The sequence below is a fragment of the Caenorhabditis remanei genome, chromosome II (assembly GCF_010183535.1).
Source record: "Caenorhabditis remanei strain PX506 chromosome II, whole genome shotgun sequence".
Taxonomy (NCBI): Eukaryota; Metazoa; Nematoda; class Chromadorea; order Rhabditida; family Rhabditidae; genus Caenorhabditis; species Caenorhabditis remanei.
Genome location: NC_071329.1, coordinates 10,296,797 through 10,315,030, shown reverse-complemented (window position 1 = coordinate 10,315,030; position 18,234 = coordinate 10,296,797). Strand labels below are relative to the sequence as shown.

At 36.4% G+C, this 18,234-nt stretch overlaps 5 protein-coding genes across 5 annotated transcripts; 2 read left to right on the top strand and 3 right to left on the bottom strand.

Moving 5' to 3' along the window:
* Positions 1-2,901: 2,901 nt before the first annotated feature.
* Positions 2,902-4,071, top strand: GCK72_005806 (uncharacterized protein; the record flags this gene model as incomplete). The annotated part of the gene is made up of 3 exons (XM_003102379.2): positions 2,902-3,199; positions 3,350-3,712; positions 3,764-4,071. The coding sequence occupies 3 exons, from the start codon at positions 2,902-2,904 to the stop codon at positions 4,069-4,071; spliced, it is 969 nt and encodes a 322-aa protein (XP_003102427.2).
* Positions 3,760-5,036, bottom strand: GCK72_005805 (uncharacterized protein; the record flags this gene model as incomplete). The annotated part of the gene is made up of 2 exons (XM_053725348.1): positions 3,760-4,096; positions 4,951-5,036. 2 exons carry the CDS (start codon positions 5,034-5,036, stop codon positions 3,760-3,762), a joined length of 423 nt encoding a protein of 140 aa, XP_053589542.1.
* A 5,743-nt stretch (positions 5,037-10,779) lies between these two features.
* Positions 10,780-12,499, top strand: GCK72_005804 (uncharacterized protein; the record flags this gene model as incomplete). Its single annotated transcript, XM_003102475.2, has 6 exons — positions 10,780-10,978; positions 11,114-11,279; positions 11,326-11,499; positions 11,548-11,743; positions 11,787-12,133; positions 12,178-12,499. The coding sequence occupies 6 exons, from the start codon at positions 10,780-10,782 to the stop codon at positions 12,497-12,499; spliced, it is 1,404 nt and encodes a 467-aa protein (XP_003102523.2).
* Positions 12,500-12,588: 89 nt separating this feature from the next.
* On the bottom strand, positions 12,589-14,255 carry GCK72_005803 (uncharacterized protein; the record flags this gene model as incomplete). The annotated part of the gene is made up of 4 exons (XM_053725347.1): positions 12,589-13,119; positions 13,167-13,439; positions 13,487-14,131; positions 14,202-14,255. The coding sequence occupies 4 exons, from the start codon at positions 14,253-14,255 to the stop codon at positions 12,589-12,591; spliced, it is 1,503 nt and encodes a 500-aa protein (XP_053589541.1).
* Positions 14,256-15,029: 774 nt separating this feature from the next.
* GCK72_005802 (uncharacterized protein) lies at positions 15,030-16,808 on the bottom strand (the record flags this gene model as incomplete). Its single annotated transcript, XM_053725346.1, has 5 exons — positions 15,030-15,554; positions 15,603-15,875; positions 15,921-16,565; positions 16,609-16,676; positions 16,778-16,808. 5 exons carry the CDS (start codon positions 16,806-16,808, stop codon positions 15,030-15,032), a joined length of 1,542 nt encoding a protein of 513 aa, XP_053589540.1.
* Between the last annotated feature and the right edge of the window lie 1,426 nt (positions 16,809-18,234).

Below are 18,234 nucleotides of genomic sequence, written 5' to 3'. Positions count from 1 at the left end.
AAAAGAAGATATTTTCGCCCAGTACGAAAATAAAGATATCAGAAAAGGAAGAGAAAAGAGAGATGGTTCACAGATAAATAGTTTCATCAAAAATGAAATAAATGATCTTTGAAATGAACTGTGTTCAGGGAGCCAACTGGATTACTGTAATCAGAGACTGCTCGGATATTTTGGGGGCAGGTTTTTAGAACAAAGTATGGATCCTGTGCGGTTTCTGAAACAAAGAAAGCGTAATTTCTCAGAAAAATTTAGAAGAAATTGTTCAATAACTCATTTCCAGCTTAATCCTCTAACAATGACCATAAGTTAGAAACGTGTGTTTCAGAACTTTCGTATATCGAAAAAGGTATATCAAAACTACAGTAACCCAATATAAAACTACAATTTCAAAACGAGAGAGAGAAGACATCCTGAACAATATACAGTATTAGTCGGAATGTTAGTCTATGAACAGTGAAAAACTAGTCCAGTAGGCTAGTGACAGTTTGAGAACAAATGAAATTCTAAGCGATGAATGATCAAATCAGATTTATGGAAAAGTATTGGATGAAGCTAGGTTAGGAAACGTTTTCGGAAGTTACTCGAGAATTTTGAAGAAGGCCTTTGTGCATTCAAACTGAAAGTCTCCCAACACATTTCTCATTTCTTTCATTAAGGCAAAGCAAAGAGCACAGAGACCACGTCGTCAGTTTCTCTGTTGATGAAACCATCTTTTAAATACAGTATACAGAGAAGATCATCCATCAGTTGATGCATTTCTTGAAATCACAATACACACCCAACATTATCTAAAAATCAGTACGAAAATAGGCATAAAACTGTCATCAGAAACGTGAGATAGAAGTGAAGAGACCCCGCAGAGTGAACGGAATGAACGGATAAAAGAACGATCATTTATGAAAATGCATAGTTTTCTATTGCTGATGCAGGGTTTTGAAAGATCATAAGAACAGAAGAAAGATGCGAGAAAAATTGGGTTCAAATTATATTGAACCCGACTTTTGGACACGTGTTATCTCTCGAAAAAGTGGTCAGAATATATCGGAATAGAAATTTAGAAAAAGGGAGAATCTTGTTCATGAGAACATCTTTTGATGACTAGCAGAGTTGCTGAAATTGATTGATACTTATCCATACAATCAATGTTCGCCTATTTGTTTTGTCCTTCAGATTAACAGAATCCTGAAGAATAAAAAATTATGCTCAGTACTGTTCTGAGAAAAAAAAAACATAGCTTTGTTTTAGGGATCTTGTCCAGCATGATACAGTTAAGGAACCAGTTTTTGATTCTGAATATTTACTGAGACATTTAGTCGCAACCGAATGGAGTTACGAGAGGCCGAGTTCCCTTTTCCCATCTCGAACAATATCTTCATTTAAATTCACAATTATTAAACTTCACTGAAAGAACTCTTGAATTATCATCCTGCCTGTGTTATATCCGACGAATGTGGCAATTGTATGCAGATACAATTAATATATTCCATTGTTATCTGTGGGAATGTGGCGGTAATTAGCATCCAGCCACAATAAATTTTTTACTACCTTCACTTTTTTTAACAGCAAGAAAGGTCTGCAAAATTCCAGTTTCTCCTAAGGAAAGCATTTGGAGGATGCTCTGTACCATTTCTTGTGTGACCTTTTTAATTGATTAAGCATAGATTTGTGTATCTATACGCATGTAAAGTCATCATATTATTCCAAGACAACAAATTGGATTGAATATTCCAACTAAGAATAATTTAAATTTTTAGAATAATGGTTTATTCAGGCTGTAAGAAGCTATCAATTTGGAAACTGTATGAATAATGTTTTTCAATTATATATTTCAAGTCATATCTGGATAGAAGTGGGTTTCTGAAACGAATCCACAGTAGTTTTAAAGGCGCATACCCGTAATCATGGTCTGTCTCCCGCGACGCTTCTGCTATCGCACTGCATATTATCATGAAAAGTTGTTTCTTTTGATTTTTCCTTCAATTCAAAGTTCTGTTTCAATGCTCGAAAACAAAAATTGAAATTTCGAAATGTCATCCAAACATCGACTGTCAAATTTTTCTCATTTTCTTTCTACTTTCACCCGTTTTGCACCCATTTTTATTCCTCTCGTGCCTTTTGTTTCTCACTCTAATTCTCTTTCAGTTTTCTCGCTCATCTTTTCCTTCTACGTTTTTACGTTCCTTCTCCTTCTCTTTCCTCGGTTTGCTGACCAAACTCGTTGTCTCACTTCTTGTGTTGTTTTCATGTCTGGTTTCTCAGTTTTCTTGTTTTACACTTCTATAAGAAAACGATAGTCTTCCTTTTATGAATCTTGTTGAAAACACATCATAAACCATACGTTTATGCTCATAACTGCATGCCTGTTGTGTGTTCTCTGATTTCAATGACCACTCCTACGTAACTGATAACCGAAATTTTGACCTACCCTCGCTTCATCGTTTCCTGTTCTTCATTTCCCTCTCAAAACTTGCTATCAAGCCTCCCGATCAGCCCATATTTCACTGTATATGTGGATTGTTTGCAGTCTTTTGTATGATGGCCTCACCACAATCGATCCTATCGCTTCTGTAAATCTTTCTATCCACCATTTATTGTATCTTATCTCGTAATGGAACAATCATCTTTTTACTGTCTACGTGACTTTTACAGTCTAAATATGGCTAGAGAGGCGGGTGCACGAATAGGTTCACGCGCAGATTACATCACTTTCTAAATAATTCTGGTATAAAAGGCCAGAGTTTGACGAATTTGGTTACCAGAACAACGATTTTTCCTAACAGATTGACTTGTCTTCTTCTGATGTTTAAATTTAAAAATTTTGATTTTTTGTAAATTTCAATTCGTCTTTTCTCTTAACCTGTTTCCGTGTTGTTCGTACAATTTTCAAGTTAATTTTACAGAATGAGCTCTCCGATTAGTAAGGTTCTCATCGCTGATGACATCGAGCAAGAGTGTGCCGATATTTTGAAGCAAAATGGAATTGAGGTGACGGTCAAGACGAAGCAAACCAAGGATCAGCTTCTCGAGTCTCTCCCTCAACATGATGCCGTTATCGTCCGAAGTGCCACGAAGATCACCGCTGAGTTATTGGCCGCTTCAGCTGGAAAGCTGAAACTCGTCGGAAGAGCGGGAACTGGTGTCGACAACATCGATGTACCGGCCGCCACCGCCAACAAGATTCTTGTGATGAATACACCACGTGAGTGTTTTGATTTTTACTTTCAAGGAGAGTGTTTGACATTCATGATTAAAAAACTTTCGTTTTTGTTCTCTGTCACTAGGTATTTCCCGAACAAACGCTGTTTTTCAAATGTTGAACTTTGTATTATTAAAATTTACTTATTTTCAGAAGCCAACTCCCGCTCTGCTGCTGAACTAACATGTACCCTTATTCTGTCCCTTTCTCGTCACGTTCCACAGGCCGCTGCTTCGATGAAAGCTGGAAAATGGGCTCGCAAGGACTTCATGGGAGAGGAAGTTTACGGTCGCACTCTCGCTGTGCTCGGACTCGGTCGTATTGGATCTGAAGTCGCTCTCCGACTTCAAGCCTTCGGAATGAGAGTAATCGGATACGATCCAATGGTCACCAAGGAGCAGGCAGCAGCGAAGAACATTGAACTGCTCGCACTTGATCAAATTTGGCCACAAGCCGACTACATCACTGTTCACGTTCCCCTCATCAAGCAGACGGAGAACTTGATCAACAAAGAGAGTGAGTTGTAGTTTATGGTAATGAAGTTTTTAATTATGTCACAACTTTCAGCTCTCGCCCAATGCAAGAAAGGAGTCCGTATTGTCAATGTGGCTCGTGGAGGAATCGTCAATGAACAAGATCTTGTGGATTCTCTCAATGCTGGTCACGCTAAGGGAGCCGCCTTTGACGTCTTCGAGCCAGAACCACCAACCTTCAGAGAGTTTATCGATCACCCTCTCGTCATTGCTACGCCACATCTTGGAGCCTCTACAATCGACGCTCAACTCCGCGTCGCCTCGGAAATTGCCGACAATATTGTTCAATACAATAAGGGAACCGTTCTCGGCGTTTTGAACGCCAAAGAGGTTCTCAACTAATTTGGCCACTATTATTGCTCCATGTCTGTAAACTGAATTGATCACCACTTTAAAAATTTTAACCGTTTTTTTTAACTTCTTGTGCTATACGCCTGTAATACTCATTTTGCTTATTCAATTCTTTGTTCGAACTTGGTTCCCTATGCGTTAAGAATCTGAAGTAAATTCTAAATTTTTTACGGTACTCTCGCACTCGCTATCAGAAAACTTAATTTCAAGATCATCTGTATTTTCAAGGTAAATTCAAAAAGTTTATTTCAAACAACGGAAACATCAAAGAAAGCGAAGTGATATTTAAAGCTACAGGTTGCGTGAGTCAATTTATTACGTTCCTCCCACCACTTCTCACTGAAATACTAACAACTGCAGTGGTTATTCTGGGAGCAGGTAATCGGAGAATACCTCAAATTCAAAGTTAGAAAAATAGAGATTTGAGTCTCGTACCATAAAGAACCAATTCTTTTGTAAACTTGCGATAAGGACTATAAATGAAAATAGTTGCGATCGATGAAGAAGTTCCATGAAGAGTAAATAAAACGATACTAATATTATTAAACTCTGAAATTAGAGATTATGGAAAATCATAGTTTCAAAAAACCTTGTGAATAGAAGTCAAATGTGATTGAAACATTCCAATAAATATTCGGAAGATAAATGACAATGACAGGAATCGCCACCTGAATACACATCGAAATAAAGAAACTTTTTAACATTTTTCGAGTTCCAGTGGACATTGATGGGTTGTTACGTGGCAATAGATTCCACATGATATGAATACAATAAAATAATACCAAACCACCCAATGAGAAACAGGTCAAATACATATGTGGGTTGAAAAGACTTGCATCTTTTTGTATAATTCGTGACATTTTATCAAACAATATAACTGGAATACAAGGGTATTTACGGAATGCATCCAGTTTCGCCGTCTCTTGATCTTCTGGAACTGTCAAAATTTCTGGCATCCCAAAATTCACGAGAAGAACATAAAGAATTGAATAAAATATATAACGAGTTGGTTCCCTTCTCATAACAAACCAACTATTTGTAATTATTACGTGATGACGACTTTCGAATAGGTTTACTACTGCTGCACACATCCCTGAAATGAGTTTTCAATGAAAATAAAAGAAAGGTTTGGAACCTCCTAGTGAAGCAAACGATAACCAGAGTAGAACACTTTGATTTTCAGTGATCAAGAGTAAAATTCCAGAACTGTGAGCAGCAATAACAGGCATGAAAAACATCGGAAGCACAAGAACCGCCCATGTCGAATCACAAAACATTGTCCAAACATGCAAATTAATCATGTAAGGAACACTTGATTTCATAGAAGTTGGAGACTTCTTCGCAATTAAAAATAAACTATATGAGGATAGAGTAATCATGAAAATAGATCCAACATGACAACCAGTTTCCAGAAATTCAACAGAAGCTATATATGAAGAATTATGAGGGCAAAGGGATGAAGAAATAGGGGTATTGTTCATAAGTAAAGAAAGGGTAAAAGAGCAATGACGGATGACAGCTGAAATTTTTATGTAGTTTTCAGTAAAAGGTGAAAATAGGTAGGCTATAGAAATCAGCAAAACCTTTGACTACAATTTATAATATTGAGTGTTGTTTAGTTTTCTGTGAAACTAGATATTTATTGGAATTACTCTTGTATCTTCTAGTTTATGAATATTCTATCAGACAGGTGCTCTTCTTCTTCCAAGACTTCGACCAGAGACACTGACGACTGATTGCATTTGAACGAATTGAGGTCGACACAAGATTTCTGAAAACACTTCATTTTAACTATCGTTGAAGCATCAGAAGAATTCAGATTACTATGTACAACTAAGTCTTTTGTGTAATTTCGATAAGGGGAATAAATGAATATTGTGGCGACGGAAGAAGATGTTCCATGTAATGTAAACAGTATTATACTGAAATTATTGAATTCTGAAAATGAGAAATCATTGATCGTGCGTTCAGTTTGCGGGAAACCTTGTGAATAAAAGTCAAATGTAATAGAAATATTCCAATAAAGATTAGGAAGATACACAACAAAAGCTGGTATTGCTACTTGGATACACATTGAAATAAAGAAACTTCTCATCATTTTTCTGGTATTTGATGACATTGACGGATTGTTACGTGGCAGTAGATTCCATATAATATGAGAACAGAAAAATGAGAATATAATTGCTAAATAAAGACATATTAAATACATATGAGGATTGAAAAGTGATGCATCCATCTGGATCACATGAGACACTCGTTCCATGAATACGGGTGGAAGACACGGATACTTCTCCTTCATTTTCTGTTTTGCAGCATCTTGATCCTGTGGAGCTGTTAAAATTTCAGGAATCCCAAAATTAATATGACCGAAATACATGAACGTGAGAAGACCTCGACGAAAATAATCATGTTTCAATACAAAATGACTATTAGTTACTATCGCTCGATGACGATGTTCGAATAAAGATATAATAGAGGCCGCCATTCCTGAAACTTGGACTTCGAATTATCACATTTCACATTCTAGTTGTTTCCATGTTATTTCCTTGATAATCGTCATTATTTAATTGATGTATTTTATAGTTACTTCATGTGAAACTGAAAGTTGAGATTTATAAATTCAGAAAGAATCTAGAGTATTGACGTGATTTTCATGAAAAAAAAAACAACTGGCACTTTACGTTTCATCAAATCTTTCTGTACGATCGTTTTAGCGGAATCGTGTAGTTATCTAATGCAAGACGCTTGTTCAATGGAATTTTCAAACATCATCATCCAGACCTCCTAAAGTTGCAAATCGAATCCATACAAGAAGTATTCGATTTTCAGTGAAATATAACGTGTTCTCTGTAAGACTCGAGCAACAGAGGTACTAGGCAAAGTTTGTTATATAAACATGTACTCTGAGTCTTCGGTAACACATATGCACAATATTGGGTCGCAGCTCCGGGTTACTGTAGTACGGTAGGTGCTCATAGGTCAAAAAATGAACTTTTTGAGAATTGATCGGGAGAAGCTGAAATTTTTAGTATATATTGTATAAGAATAGAGTATTCATTTCACAAAGTTTCAAATTTTTTCAAACATTTTTAACCGAGTTATGGTCAAAAAATACACTTTTTTGACCGATTTTTTGAGAAAATCAAAAATTAGGATTCTTAATCGGAATTTCCCCATTCCAAAACTATTATTTTAACATTTTTTATAATTTTTCCTATCAATTAAAAAAAATTTGGTCAAAAACAATCTCTGGTAAGGGGGTGAAATTTGATCTAGAAAAAATTAAAAATATTTTTTTTCGAGATTTTTGAAATTTTGTTTCAGAAATGCATTTTCCGTGTCATTTCCAACATTTTTTGTATTAACACTTAATGTTTATCTTTTCATCATCAGTTTTAAATCTTGATTTTAGTGCAAATCTTCATTTCAGTGGCGGGTGAATTCCAGGTGTCGCAGAAGAGCGTCGTACAAGAAATAAGTGTTTTTTACAAATATTTATATATTTAGGCAAAGTTTGACAGTTAATTATTCACTGTAATAGACAACTGGTCGTGTTATTCATTGACAGAATCGTACATAAATTTTACCAACATCTCACATGAGAATTTCAAGCGTTGGGAACCGCAGATCTTGGTGTTTTATTTTGTACAAAACAGTATTTGGTCTCACTGAAAAAAAAACATCAAAGATGTGGCGCCGTTCTCCCAAGTTTTGCTGAAAAAATCAATTTTTCGTTTTTTTTTAAAAATTTTTGTCGACTCATTTTTGGCTCTTCATAACTTTTCACATTTTCCATATTTTTAGAAGATCATTTTTGCAAATGATAGCTAAATACATTTTCTTTATATTTGCTCATTGAGTTATAAAGCTACTACCTCATCTGAATAAGATATATTAGGAGATATCTCAACTTTGGAAAACGTTCTGAAGAGACCTAGTCCATTTGTTAGTTTGACGGATAATGCAAGTTTACACTCTCGAATGTAGATCAAACCAAATAATGAGATTTTTTTCAAATTTTAAAATCATTTACAGGTTATTCAAGTATTCCTAGCTTACATATACACTACACCACAAAAGTATCGTTCCACCATCTTTTTTTTCAAAATTCTGATATGGGTCTTTTTTTCAGAAAAGGGTGTCAACATAAAAAGTGCTCTAGGATAAAATAGAAACCATGACACTGTGTTATTTTTCCCATCACGTGACCTGGAAACGAAAAGTTTTAAAAAAATTGGTTATAGAGTAGCGGTAGGGGTAGGGATACTTGAATAACCTGTAAATGATTTTAAAATTTGAAAAAAATCTCATTATTTGGTTTGATCTACATTCGAGAGTGTAAACTTGCATTATCCGTCAAACTAACAAATGGACTAGGTCTCTTCAGAACGTTTTCCAAAGTTGAGATATCTCCTAATATATCTTATTCAGATGAGGTAGTAGCTTTATAACTCAATGAGCAAATATAAAGAAAATGTATTTAGCTATCATTTGCAAAAATGATCTTCTAAAAATATGGAAAATGTGAAAAGTTATGAAGAGCCAAAAATGAGTCGACAAAAATTTAAAAAAAAACGAAAAATTGATTTTTTCAGCAAAACTTGGGAGAACGGCGCCACATCTTTGATGTTTTTTTTTCAGTGAGACCAAATACTGTTTTGTACAAAATATAACACCAAGATCTGCGGTTCCCAACGCTTGAAATTCTCATGTGAGATGTTGGTAAAATTTATGTACGATTCTGTCAATGAATAACACGACCAGTTGTCTATTACAGTGAATAATTAACTGTCAAACTTTGCCTAAATATATAAATATTTGTAAAAAACACTTATTTCTTGTACGACGCTCTTCTGCGACACCTGGAATTCACCCGCCACTGAAATGAAGATTTGCACTAAAATCAAGATTTAAAACTGATGATGAAAAGATAAACATTAAGTGTTAATACAAAAAATGTTGGAAATGACACGGAAAATGCATTTCTGAAACAAAATTTCAAAAATCTCAAAAAAAAAATATTTTTGATTTTTTCTAGATCAAATTTCACCCCCTTACCAGAGATTGTTTTTGACCAAATTTTTTTTAATTGATAGGAAAAATTATAAAAAATGTTAAAATAATAGTTTTGGAATGGGGAAATTCCGATTAAGAATCCTAATTTTTGATTTTCTCAAAAAATCGGTCAAAAAAGTGTATTTTTTGACCATAACTCGGTTAAAAATGTTTGAAAAAATTTGAAACTTTGTGAAATGAATACTCTATTCTTATACAATATATACTAAAAATTTCAGCTTCTCCCGATCAATTCTCAAAAAGTTCATTTTTTGACCTATGAGCACCTACCGTACTACAGTAACCCGGAGCTGCGACCCAATATTGTGCATATGTGTTGCACATGTCCTCATATACGTTCTTTAAAAGTTTCAAAGCTGTAGCTAACTTAGCCGCCCTACGCCCCTACCTACAGTGACTATACTCGAGTCTTACAGAGAATGCGTTATATAACAATAAACCAGAAGCATGAGCAGCAATAACTGGCATAAAGAACATGGGAAGTATCAGAACCGCCCAAGTAAAATCACAAAACATCGTCCAAATATGTAGATTTATCATGTAAGGAACACTTGATTTCATAGCTACCGGACTTTTAGTCATTATAAGAAAAAGAGTATATGTTGATAGAGAAAGCATCAATATCGAACCGATGTGACAACCAGTTTCTAGAAAATTTACACTTGCAAGATATGAAATGTTTCCGCAACTAGTGGATTGGATAACTGTTGGCATATATCGAATCAATGAGTAAAGAAATGAAAAAAAGAAAAAGAATTGAAAACATGGGACAGGTGAATATCGGGCAGAAGAAAAGGGAAAGCGTGATCAATAATTGCTAGAACACTTTCATGATCTCCAATCTTCTAGTTTCTTTCTGAAAAATTAATCTAATTTTCATTTAATATTTCAGACGGAGTAAAGTGTGTAACTTTAATTATTCAGAATTATACCAAAACAAATTAATTTTCGATTTCCAATGTGTTCTCTTCGGTTTTCACTGAAAATTACAGAAGATTTAAATCTCGTTTCAACTTCTCACACTCTTTATTTTTGCTTCCAATTTCTCATGAATCACCATCAAAAATCACATATTTCCGGGTGTTATCTATTATCATTTTTGCACAATTTGCCTGCTCTCTGCTATAGACATCAGCTACACTTTCATTCCTCATTCATTTTCTTTTTTGCATGAAAGTTCCTTTTTTTTTCATCCTCACAAGTGAACGTGCAGATCTATAAGACCCCACGTGCTGGTTGTTTGTTCTCTTCTTTCTCTATCCTATCTCTTTTTCACGCACTATCTATCTGTTGTCTCTTTACTTTCTACTTGTTTTCACTTTCTTTTTTTTTTTTTTAGAAAAAACACGACCATTGGCGTGCCATATTTAGAACATATTTTTGAGAAAGTGTATTCGTCGAAAGTCTGACGGCCATTTGTATCACATTTGATATGAAGCTGATCTTCTTTCTACTTCCAATTTTCCATCTTCTTTTCCTCCTTCTTTTTCTATTTTTTTCCTCGGTTCACCCGATTTCCCTGATTATTTTCATCATCTAACTGTGAATGATTCTCTTAAATATACTCGTATTTTATCAGTTCTCCGCCCATTCTTGATTCTATTTATCTTTTTTTTTCAGAAAATGGCAGAATGGTGTGCAGATCATTTACGAAATTGTGAAGGTTGGAAGTCGGCTGGATTGGAGTTATCCACGACAAGTGATGAAAATGCGAAACTATTGGATGCATCGATTCGACAGTTGGTTTCATGGTCAGATTGTGTCAGTTTGGGAGGATTTCATGAGACTTTGGTCAGGTTGACAGCTTCCGATCCTGGTGCAAGTGAGTTTAAAGAATTTAATCTTATAGATATTTTATAATTTCGGAATGGTTAGAACAGAACATTGATAGTTGTGTCCTAGATTTTGAAGTTATTGACGTTTTGTTTCGAGAATGAACAACCTTTCCCAATTTCAGTCATGGCCCGAGCATTCTTTGTCGGATTAGCTGGTCTAGGCACAGAGTCGGCTGCCAGAGATCCGGTATTTGCTAAAACAATGACACAACTTGAATCTGATGCTGAAAAATATGGAAACCAGCGAGAAAAACGACACGTGAAAGCTGCTGTTTTGTGGGGAAGAGGGTTAGTTCTAGTTCTTGAGTTACAGTTTTTCAATTTTTTCATACAGAAAACATCACGAAGCAGCAGATGAATGGGATAGTATTATGGATGAATATCCAACTGATTTGATTGCTGTCAAATTCTCTCACGATGCTCACTTTTTCAATGGAAATTGTAAGGGAAAGAAGAATGCAATCGAGAAAGTTATAAACAAATGGAGTCACGATTTGCCATGTTATAGGTAAATACAAAGTTTGTGTTTAAGAGTTTGAAAATATGAAAACTTCAGTTATTTGCATGGAATGTACGCATTCGGTCTGGAGGAGTGTGGTCTGTATGGAGACGCAGAGAAAGAAGCAGATCAAGCATTGAATCTGAATAGATTTGATTGTTGGGCATCTCATGCGAAAGCTCACGTACTTGAAATGAATGGAAGACATAAAGAAGGAAAAGAGTTCATGTATAGAACAGAAGATGATTGGAGGGTTAGTTCAGACTCATTTTCAGTTGTATTCAAGTATTTTTCAGCAAGGTTGGATGATTGCAACTCACAATTATTGGCATACTGCTCTGTTCCATATTGAATATGCAGAATATGAAGATGCATTGGGAATATTCGATAGAGAGATTGCGAAAAGATTCAACAGAACGAACTCTCTTTTGGATATGGTGGATGCAAGTTCACTGCTTTGGAGATTGGAATTAGAAGGAGTTGATGTTGGAAAAGAAAGATGGGCAAATATCGAACATCTTGGAAAATTCATTGATAATCATGCAATTGTATTCAATGATGTTCATCTCGGAGTTGCATTGTATAGACAGGATGAATTGGAAACAGAGAAGAATTTGAGAGACTCTCTGGAGAAGTATTCTTCGTGAGTTGAATATATTCGAATATAGCGTAATTAATAATTTTCAGGCTTTTATCGGAAGACAATGCAAGAATCAGCAAGGAAATTGGAATGCCTCTCTACGATGGAATGTTGGATTATGCTCGATGCGAGTATGATGTAGCTGCTGAAACGATGTTTCCGATTCGAGACAAAGTTATTCAAATTGGAGGATCCCATGCTCAAAGAGATGTGTTTGTTCAGACACTCATCCAGTCTTGTATAATGAGTAAAGATCCCAAAAACTGGAGTTTGACTCCACAACTGTTAATTGAGAGAGAAACGATGAAACACGATTCTCTTCTGGGTCAACGATTGGCTGATAAGTTCAGAGCAAAGCACCCGCTGTGAGGTATTTCTAGATATACTATGATAATGATAATCGTTTATTTATTGACTATTCATATTTATACAATAAAACAAATTTAAAAAAAGATTTCTTAGATGTGAGAACGAGTCTGAGACTGAATGATTGCCTTGACACGAGCTCCAAAGTCTGGATGAACTTTAGTGAAATGATCCAACATTCCAGAAACAATGAAGTCATGACATCCTCCGAGTGCTCCTGCAAAGTTCTGACACATTCTTTCGCGTGCTCCAGTGTCCAACACTTTCTCCCAGAATTGACGTGGTTGCTCATAGTTGTGATCGTCTCCAGTCTCATAACGATCAACATCCCCAACGGTTTGGAAGACGGTGTCTTTGACATCAGAACGTGTCTTTCCATAGTTGAAACTATTCGGGAAATAGTTTGGAGCATGTTGTTGATTGTCGTAAGCCATTGATCCATCTCGTTGAGTGTTGTGAGCACGAGACCGGTATGGGCAATTGACAGGAAGTTGGATGTAATTCGGACCAAGGCGATGGAAATGAGTGTCAGTGTATGAGAAGACACGACCTTGAAGCATTTTATCTGGAGAGAATTCAATTCCTGGGACAATATGGGCTGGACAGAAAGCAGATTGCTCAACCTGAAAAACTTCAATTAAGACAGTCTAGGCAGATAATGGTTTTTCACCTCGGCAAAATAGTTTCTTGGATTTCTGTTGAGAACCATCTTTCCAACTTCAATGAGTGGATAGTCTCCATGTGGCCAGACTTTGGTAACATCGAATGGATTGAACTCCCATTTCTCGGCTTGTTCGAATGTCATGACCTGGATGAACATCTTCCAAACTGGGAAGTCTCCCTTCTCAATAGCATTGAATAAGTCACGAATCGAATAATCTGGATCTTCAGAAGCGAGACGTCCAGCTTGTTCCACAGTGAGATTTTTCACTCCTTGAGTTGGCTGAAATTCTGTTTTCATTCAACTATCATAAAATAACAAGTTAGTACCTTGAAGTGAAATTTGCAATAAACTGGTTTTCCTTCCTTATTAACCATCTTGAATGTATGAGATCCATATCCATTCATATGACGGTATCCATCTGGAAGTCCTCTGTCAGAGAACAAAAACATCACTTGATGAAGAGCTTCTGGTCTGTGGAGCCAGAAATCGAACATCGCATTTACATCCTTCAAGTGGGTTTGAGGATTTCTCTTTTGAGTGTGAATGAAGTTCGGGAAGTGAATTGGATCACGGATGAAAAAGATGGGAGTGTTGTTTCCAACCAAATCCCAATTTCCTTCTTCGGTATAAAACTTGATTGCAAATCCACGTGGATCACGGGCAGTATCAGCAGAACCACTCTCTCCTCCGACAGTTGAAAAACGAATAAGAAGTGGAGTTTGCTTTCCAATTTTATTGAAGATATCAGCCTTGCAGTACTTTGAAATATCATAAGTTACTTCAAAGTATCCATGAGCTCCAGCTCCTTTCGCATGAACAACACGTTCTGGAATACGTTCACGGTCGAAATGGGCCATTTCATCCATGTATACAACATCTTGCATAAGCATTGGTCCACGTCTACCAGCTGTCAACACGGCTGTTTTAGTGTAGATTGGAGCTCCATTTGAAGTGGTAATCACCTGCGGCTTCTGAAAAATTCCTCTCATTTTAGAGAAAGTTTTCTCATTCAGGAGCCCCTCAAATCCATTCCTTACTCACTGGATAAGTCGCCTTGTAATTCTTCAATTGGTTATCAGATGGATCGTTTGGCATGGTTCTCTGAAATCCAAAGAAAAACTGTTTGTTAAATGAAAAAGAAAGCACGAGACAGTTTGAATGCCACAATAATTCGAAAGAAGGAATGGGTGTGATGGTTGTCGAGAGAAAAAGATAGAAGAAAGATTGTAGCGTTATCATTTGAAGTAGAGAGAAGAGGGGACATGTTGTTCCTATTTGACCATAAAAGACTACGATATAGTCAGTGATAATATGTCAGGAATAAGACAAAGATTACATATTGATTGGAGAAAAATCGTAGTTATTTTTTTCGAGAATCTACATTGAAACTTATTTTTCGAACAAGGAGAATAATTTTAAAAAAAGGAAAAATATTCAGAAGAGAAATTTGAAACGGTTATTCTAAACATCGGTATTCGGCTACTTAGTTTTCGTTAACGGAAGAGAGGTAGAATCCTTCATCTCAAAACAGAACGAGATTTCAATAACCGGAAAATCAACAACACCTGTCTGTGTCTGAAACCAGAGCTATTATTATACTGATTTTCCGAATGCTCTGTACGAAAGATGATGACGTCGCATGGGTTATGATCAACGATAAGATGCTTCTAAATATTCTTTTTTCCTCTCTATTCTTATCGATCGTTGTCCGGTTCTTCTTTCTAAAAGAGCCGCATTTTGATTTATAATCGGCAACGTGCAAACATGTTATCATTCGTATGGTCAAGCACACACTTCTTTTCGAATTGAATTGTTTGAAAAACAAGTTTATTAAACGACGGGCTGTATATACATATTTGAAAAACAAACTTATGACTGTTTCTTTTGGCACAGTGCATGTCGAACGGCGTTTCCGAAATCGGGATGTACGTTGCTGAAAATCTTGATCATTGCTTGCTGGATTTGCTCATAGCATGGTGCCAATGAGCTGGTGAAGTTCTGCACGAGTCGATCTCTTTCGTCTTCCTTGAGAACTTTTTCCCAGAATTGACGTGGCTGCTCGTAGTTGTGCTCGTCTCTAGTTTCGTAGCGATCAACGTCTCCCACCAAACTAAACGATGTTTCTTTCACATCATCGCGAGTACGATATCCATTGAAACTATTTGGGAAATAGTTTGGAGCATCTTCTTGACTGTCAATAGTCATAAATCCATCGCGTTGAGTGTTATGAGCACGAGAACGGTATGGACAATTGACAGGAAGTTGAATGTAATTTGGACCAAGACGATGATAATGAGTATCAGTGTATGAGAACAGACGACCTTGGAGCATTTTATCTGGAGAAAATTCGATTCCAGGAACGACGTGAGCTGGACAGAAAGCAGATTGCTCAATCTGAAAAGTACAAAAAATTGATAATTATTTAAGTGCACTAGGCATTACCTCAGCAAAATAGTTTTTCGGATTCCTGTTGAGAACCATCTTTCCGACTTCAATGAGTGGATAGTCACCGTGTGGCCAAACTTTGGTAACATCAAATGGATTCATCTCCCACTTTTCAGCTTGTTCGAATGTCATTACTTGAATAAACAACTTCCACTCGGGGAAGTCCTTCTTCTCAATGGCATTGAACAAATCTTCGATAGCGTAATCCGGGTTTTCTCCAGCGAGTCTATCAGCATCGGCAGAACTCAGATTCTTGACACCTTGTGTGGGCTGTAACTTGCAACTTAATAAACGATTTTATCATAAAATTGATACCTTGAAATGAAATTTACAGTAGATAGGTTCTCCTTCCTTGTTAACCATCTTGAATGCATGTGAACCATATCCATTCATATGACGGAAACCGTCTGGAGTTCCGCGATCCGAAAACAGAAACATGACTTGATGAATGGATTCAGGACGGTTGATCCAGAAATCATACATTGCATTACGATCCTTGAGATGTGTTCTCGGATTTCTTTTTTGAGTGTGAATAAAGTTTGGAAAGTGAATTGGATCCCGGATGAAAAAGATGGGAGTGTTGTTTCCAACCAAATCCCAATTTCCTTCTTCGGTATAGAATTTGATTGCAAATCCACGTGGATCACGGGCAGTATCTGCAGAACCACTCTCTCCTCCAACAGTTGAGAATCTTGCGAGCAACGGTGTCATTTTTCCAATTTCACTGAACATATCAGCTTTGCAGTATTTTGTGATGTCATGTGTTACTTCAAAGTATCCATGAGCTCCTCCTCCTTTCGCATGAACAACGCGTTCTGGGATACGTTCCCGATCGAAATGGGCCATTTCGTCCATATAAACTATATCTTGCATCAACATTGGTCCACGTTTTCCAGCAGTCATTACAGCGGTTTTAGTATAAATTGGAGCTCCATTTGAAGTTGTGAGAACATGAGGTTCCTGAATTAATAATTTTAACATTAGCAACACAACGATTACTTACTTTATGGCTATCTCTATATTGCTTTAATTGATCGTCTGCCATCACTCCGGGAGTAGAATCGTCAACGGCTGAAAAGAAACGAAAACTTCTTATGAAAGGAAAGTATGATACTCCTGCAAACTATGTAATTTGATACAACACAGAATGAGGAATTGGAAATGGAACTCACTCAATTTGACCATATGTGGCAGCATCGGCATTTTGAGAGCTCTTTGAAGGCGAGTTTTATTAAACGGATGCTGGAAACAAACAGAATTAAGAGTGCGAAAAAAACGACGAGGAGAAAGCAAAATTGAAGAAATTGTTTGAGGATGGAAACGGAATCAGAAGTTTATGAAAGACGGTGAGAAATGAACTAGAACATTTAGAAAATGGAGTTCCACAACGTGTGCGAATAGATTCTATAACGTCTAAAAAAACCTTTTCAGTATTCAAGATGAAGCTTATATAAGAGCGAAAGCTCAGAGACCAGAAACCAAAAAAACAACATACAAACCGACCAAGAGATCGGGAAACCCCTCCTGTGAGAGTGGCCTCTGTCGTGTGAGAGAATATTGAAAAAGAAAAAGTAGGGTAGATGAACAACAAAAACATGAAAACACATTTGCGGCCGGTCTCTGGCCCTTTCTCCCCATTTCGGTTGCTTTTTATACAGGGAAACATTGTCAGCAACAAAAAATAAATGTCATCATTGTACGAAGAGGACATGTATTCTGTATCCAATTTGTTCAGTGAAAGAATGGCTTCTGACAGGAAAGTCATGGGACAATGACAATTTATATTCATTTTTCAAGAGAACTTGAATATAATGGAAAAAAGAAACAAGAATTTCCAAATAGTTTTCAGAAATTTCACGCGTGAATTTACGTGGATTTTTTCTGCAATCGGACGTGACGGTGATTGCACGTTTTGGCGTTTCACCGTAATCCATTAGCATCGAATAGCTTTTCTGTTCTTCTTCTTGCAGGTTTCAGACAAAGAAGCAACAAAAGAGATGCAAATAATAATAATAATAAATCTTTCAATACGTGACAGTTCTCTATCCACGTTTTGAGTTTCATATACTCCATTTTATACTATCCGCCTTGCGGAAGAAGTGACATAGTTCTTGATCAAACACTATTAGTTTTGTTTACTTGTTTACCACTTTGGTCAGTCACCTTTCCCATTTTTTCCTTTCGAATGTTTACAAAAAGGCTGCGTAAACAAAGTGGGGGACGAACGAAGTAAGTAACAACGTTTCGGTATTATTAACAGATTAACGTCATCCGGATGATCCGGGGATATTGCGAACAATTCGAACTTGGAAAATAGTCTACACGTAGATTTTCAGATCTGTAAATCTACAGAACTGAAAAAACCAAAGTGACGGAATCAGGCTGAACAGATACAATTTCCAAACTGTGAAAACCATCGTATAAGTAGTGGAAAAAAGAAATATTGGAATCGTAATCTTGGGAAGCTTAGACTTTTTTTTAACCTACAATACCCAAGATTTCAACCATTCACATCGTTGATTTTTAAAATATGCAATAGAAGCGCATGTAAGTTTTCAAGTAGTCTATTTCCATAGTTTCCTTCCAAGAGTACCACCACTTCAGACATTGATTCGTCATGGACCTCGAG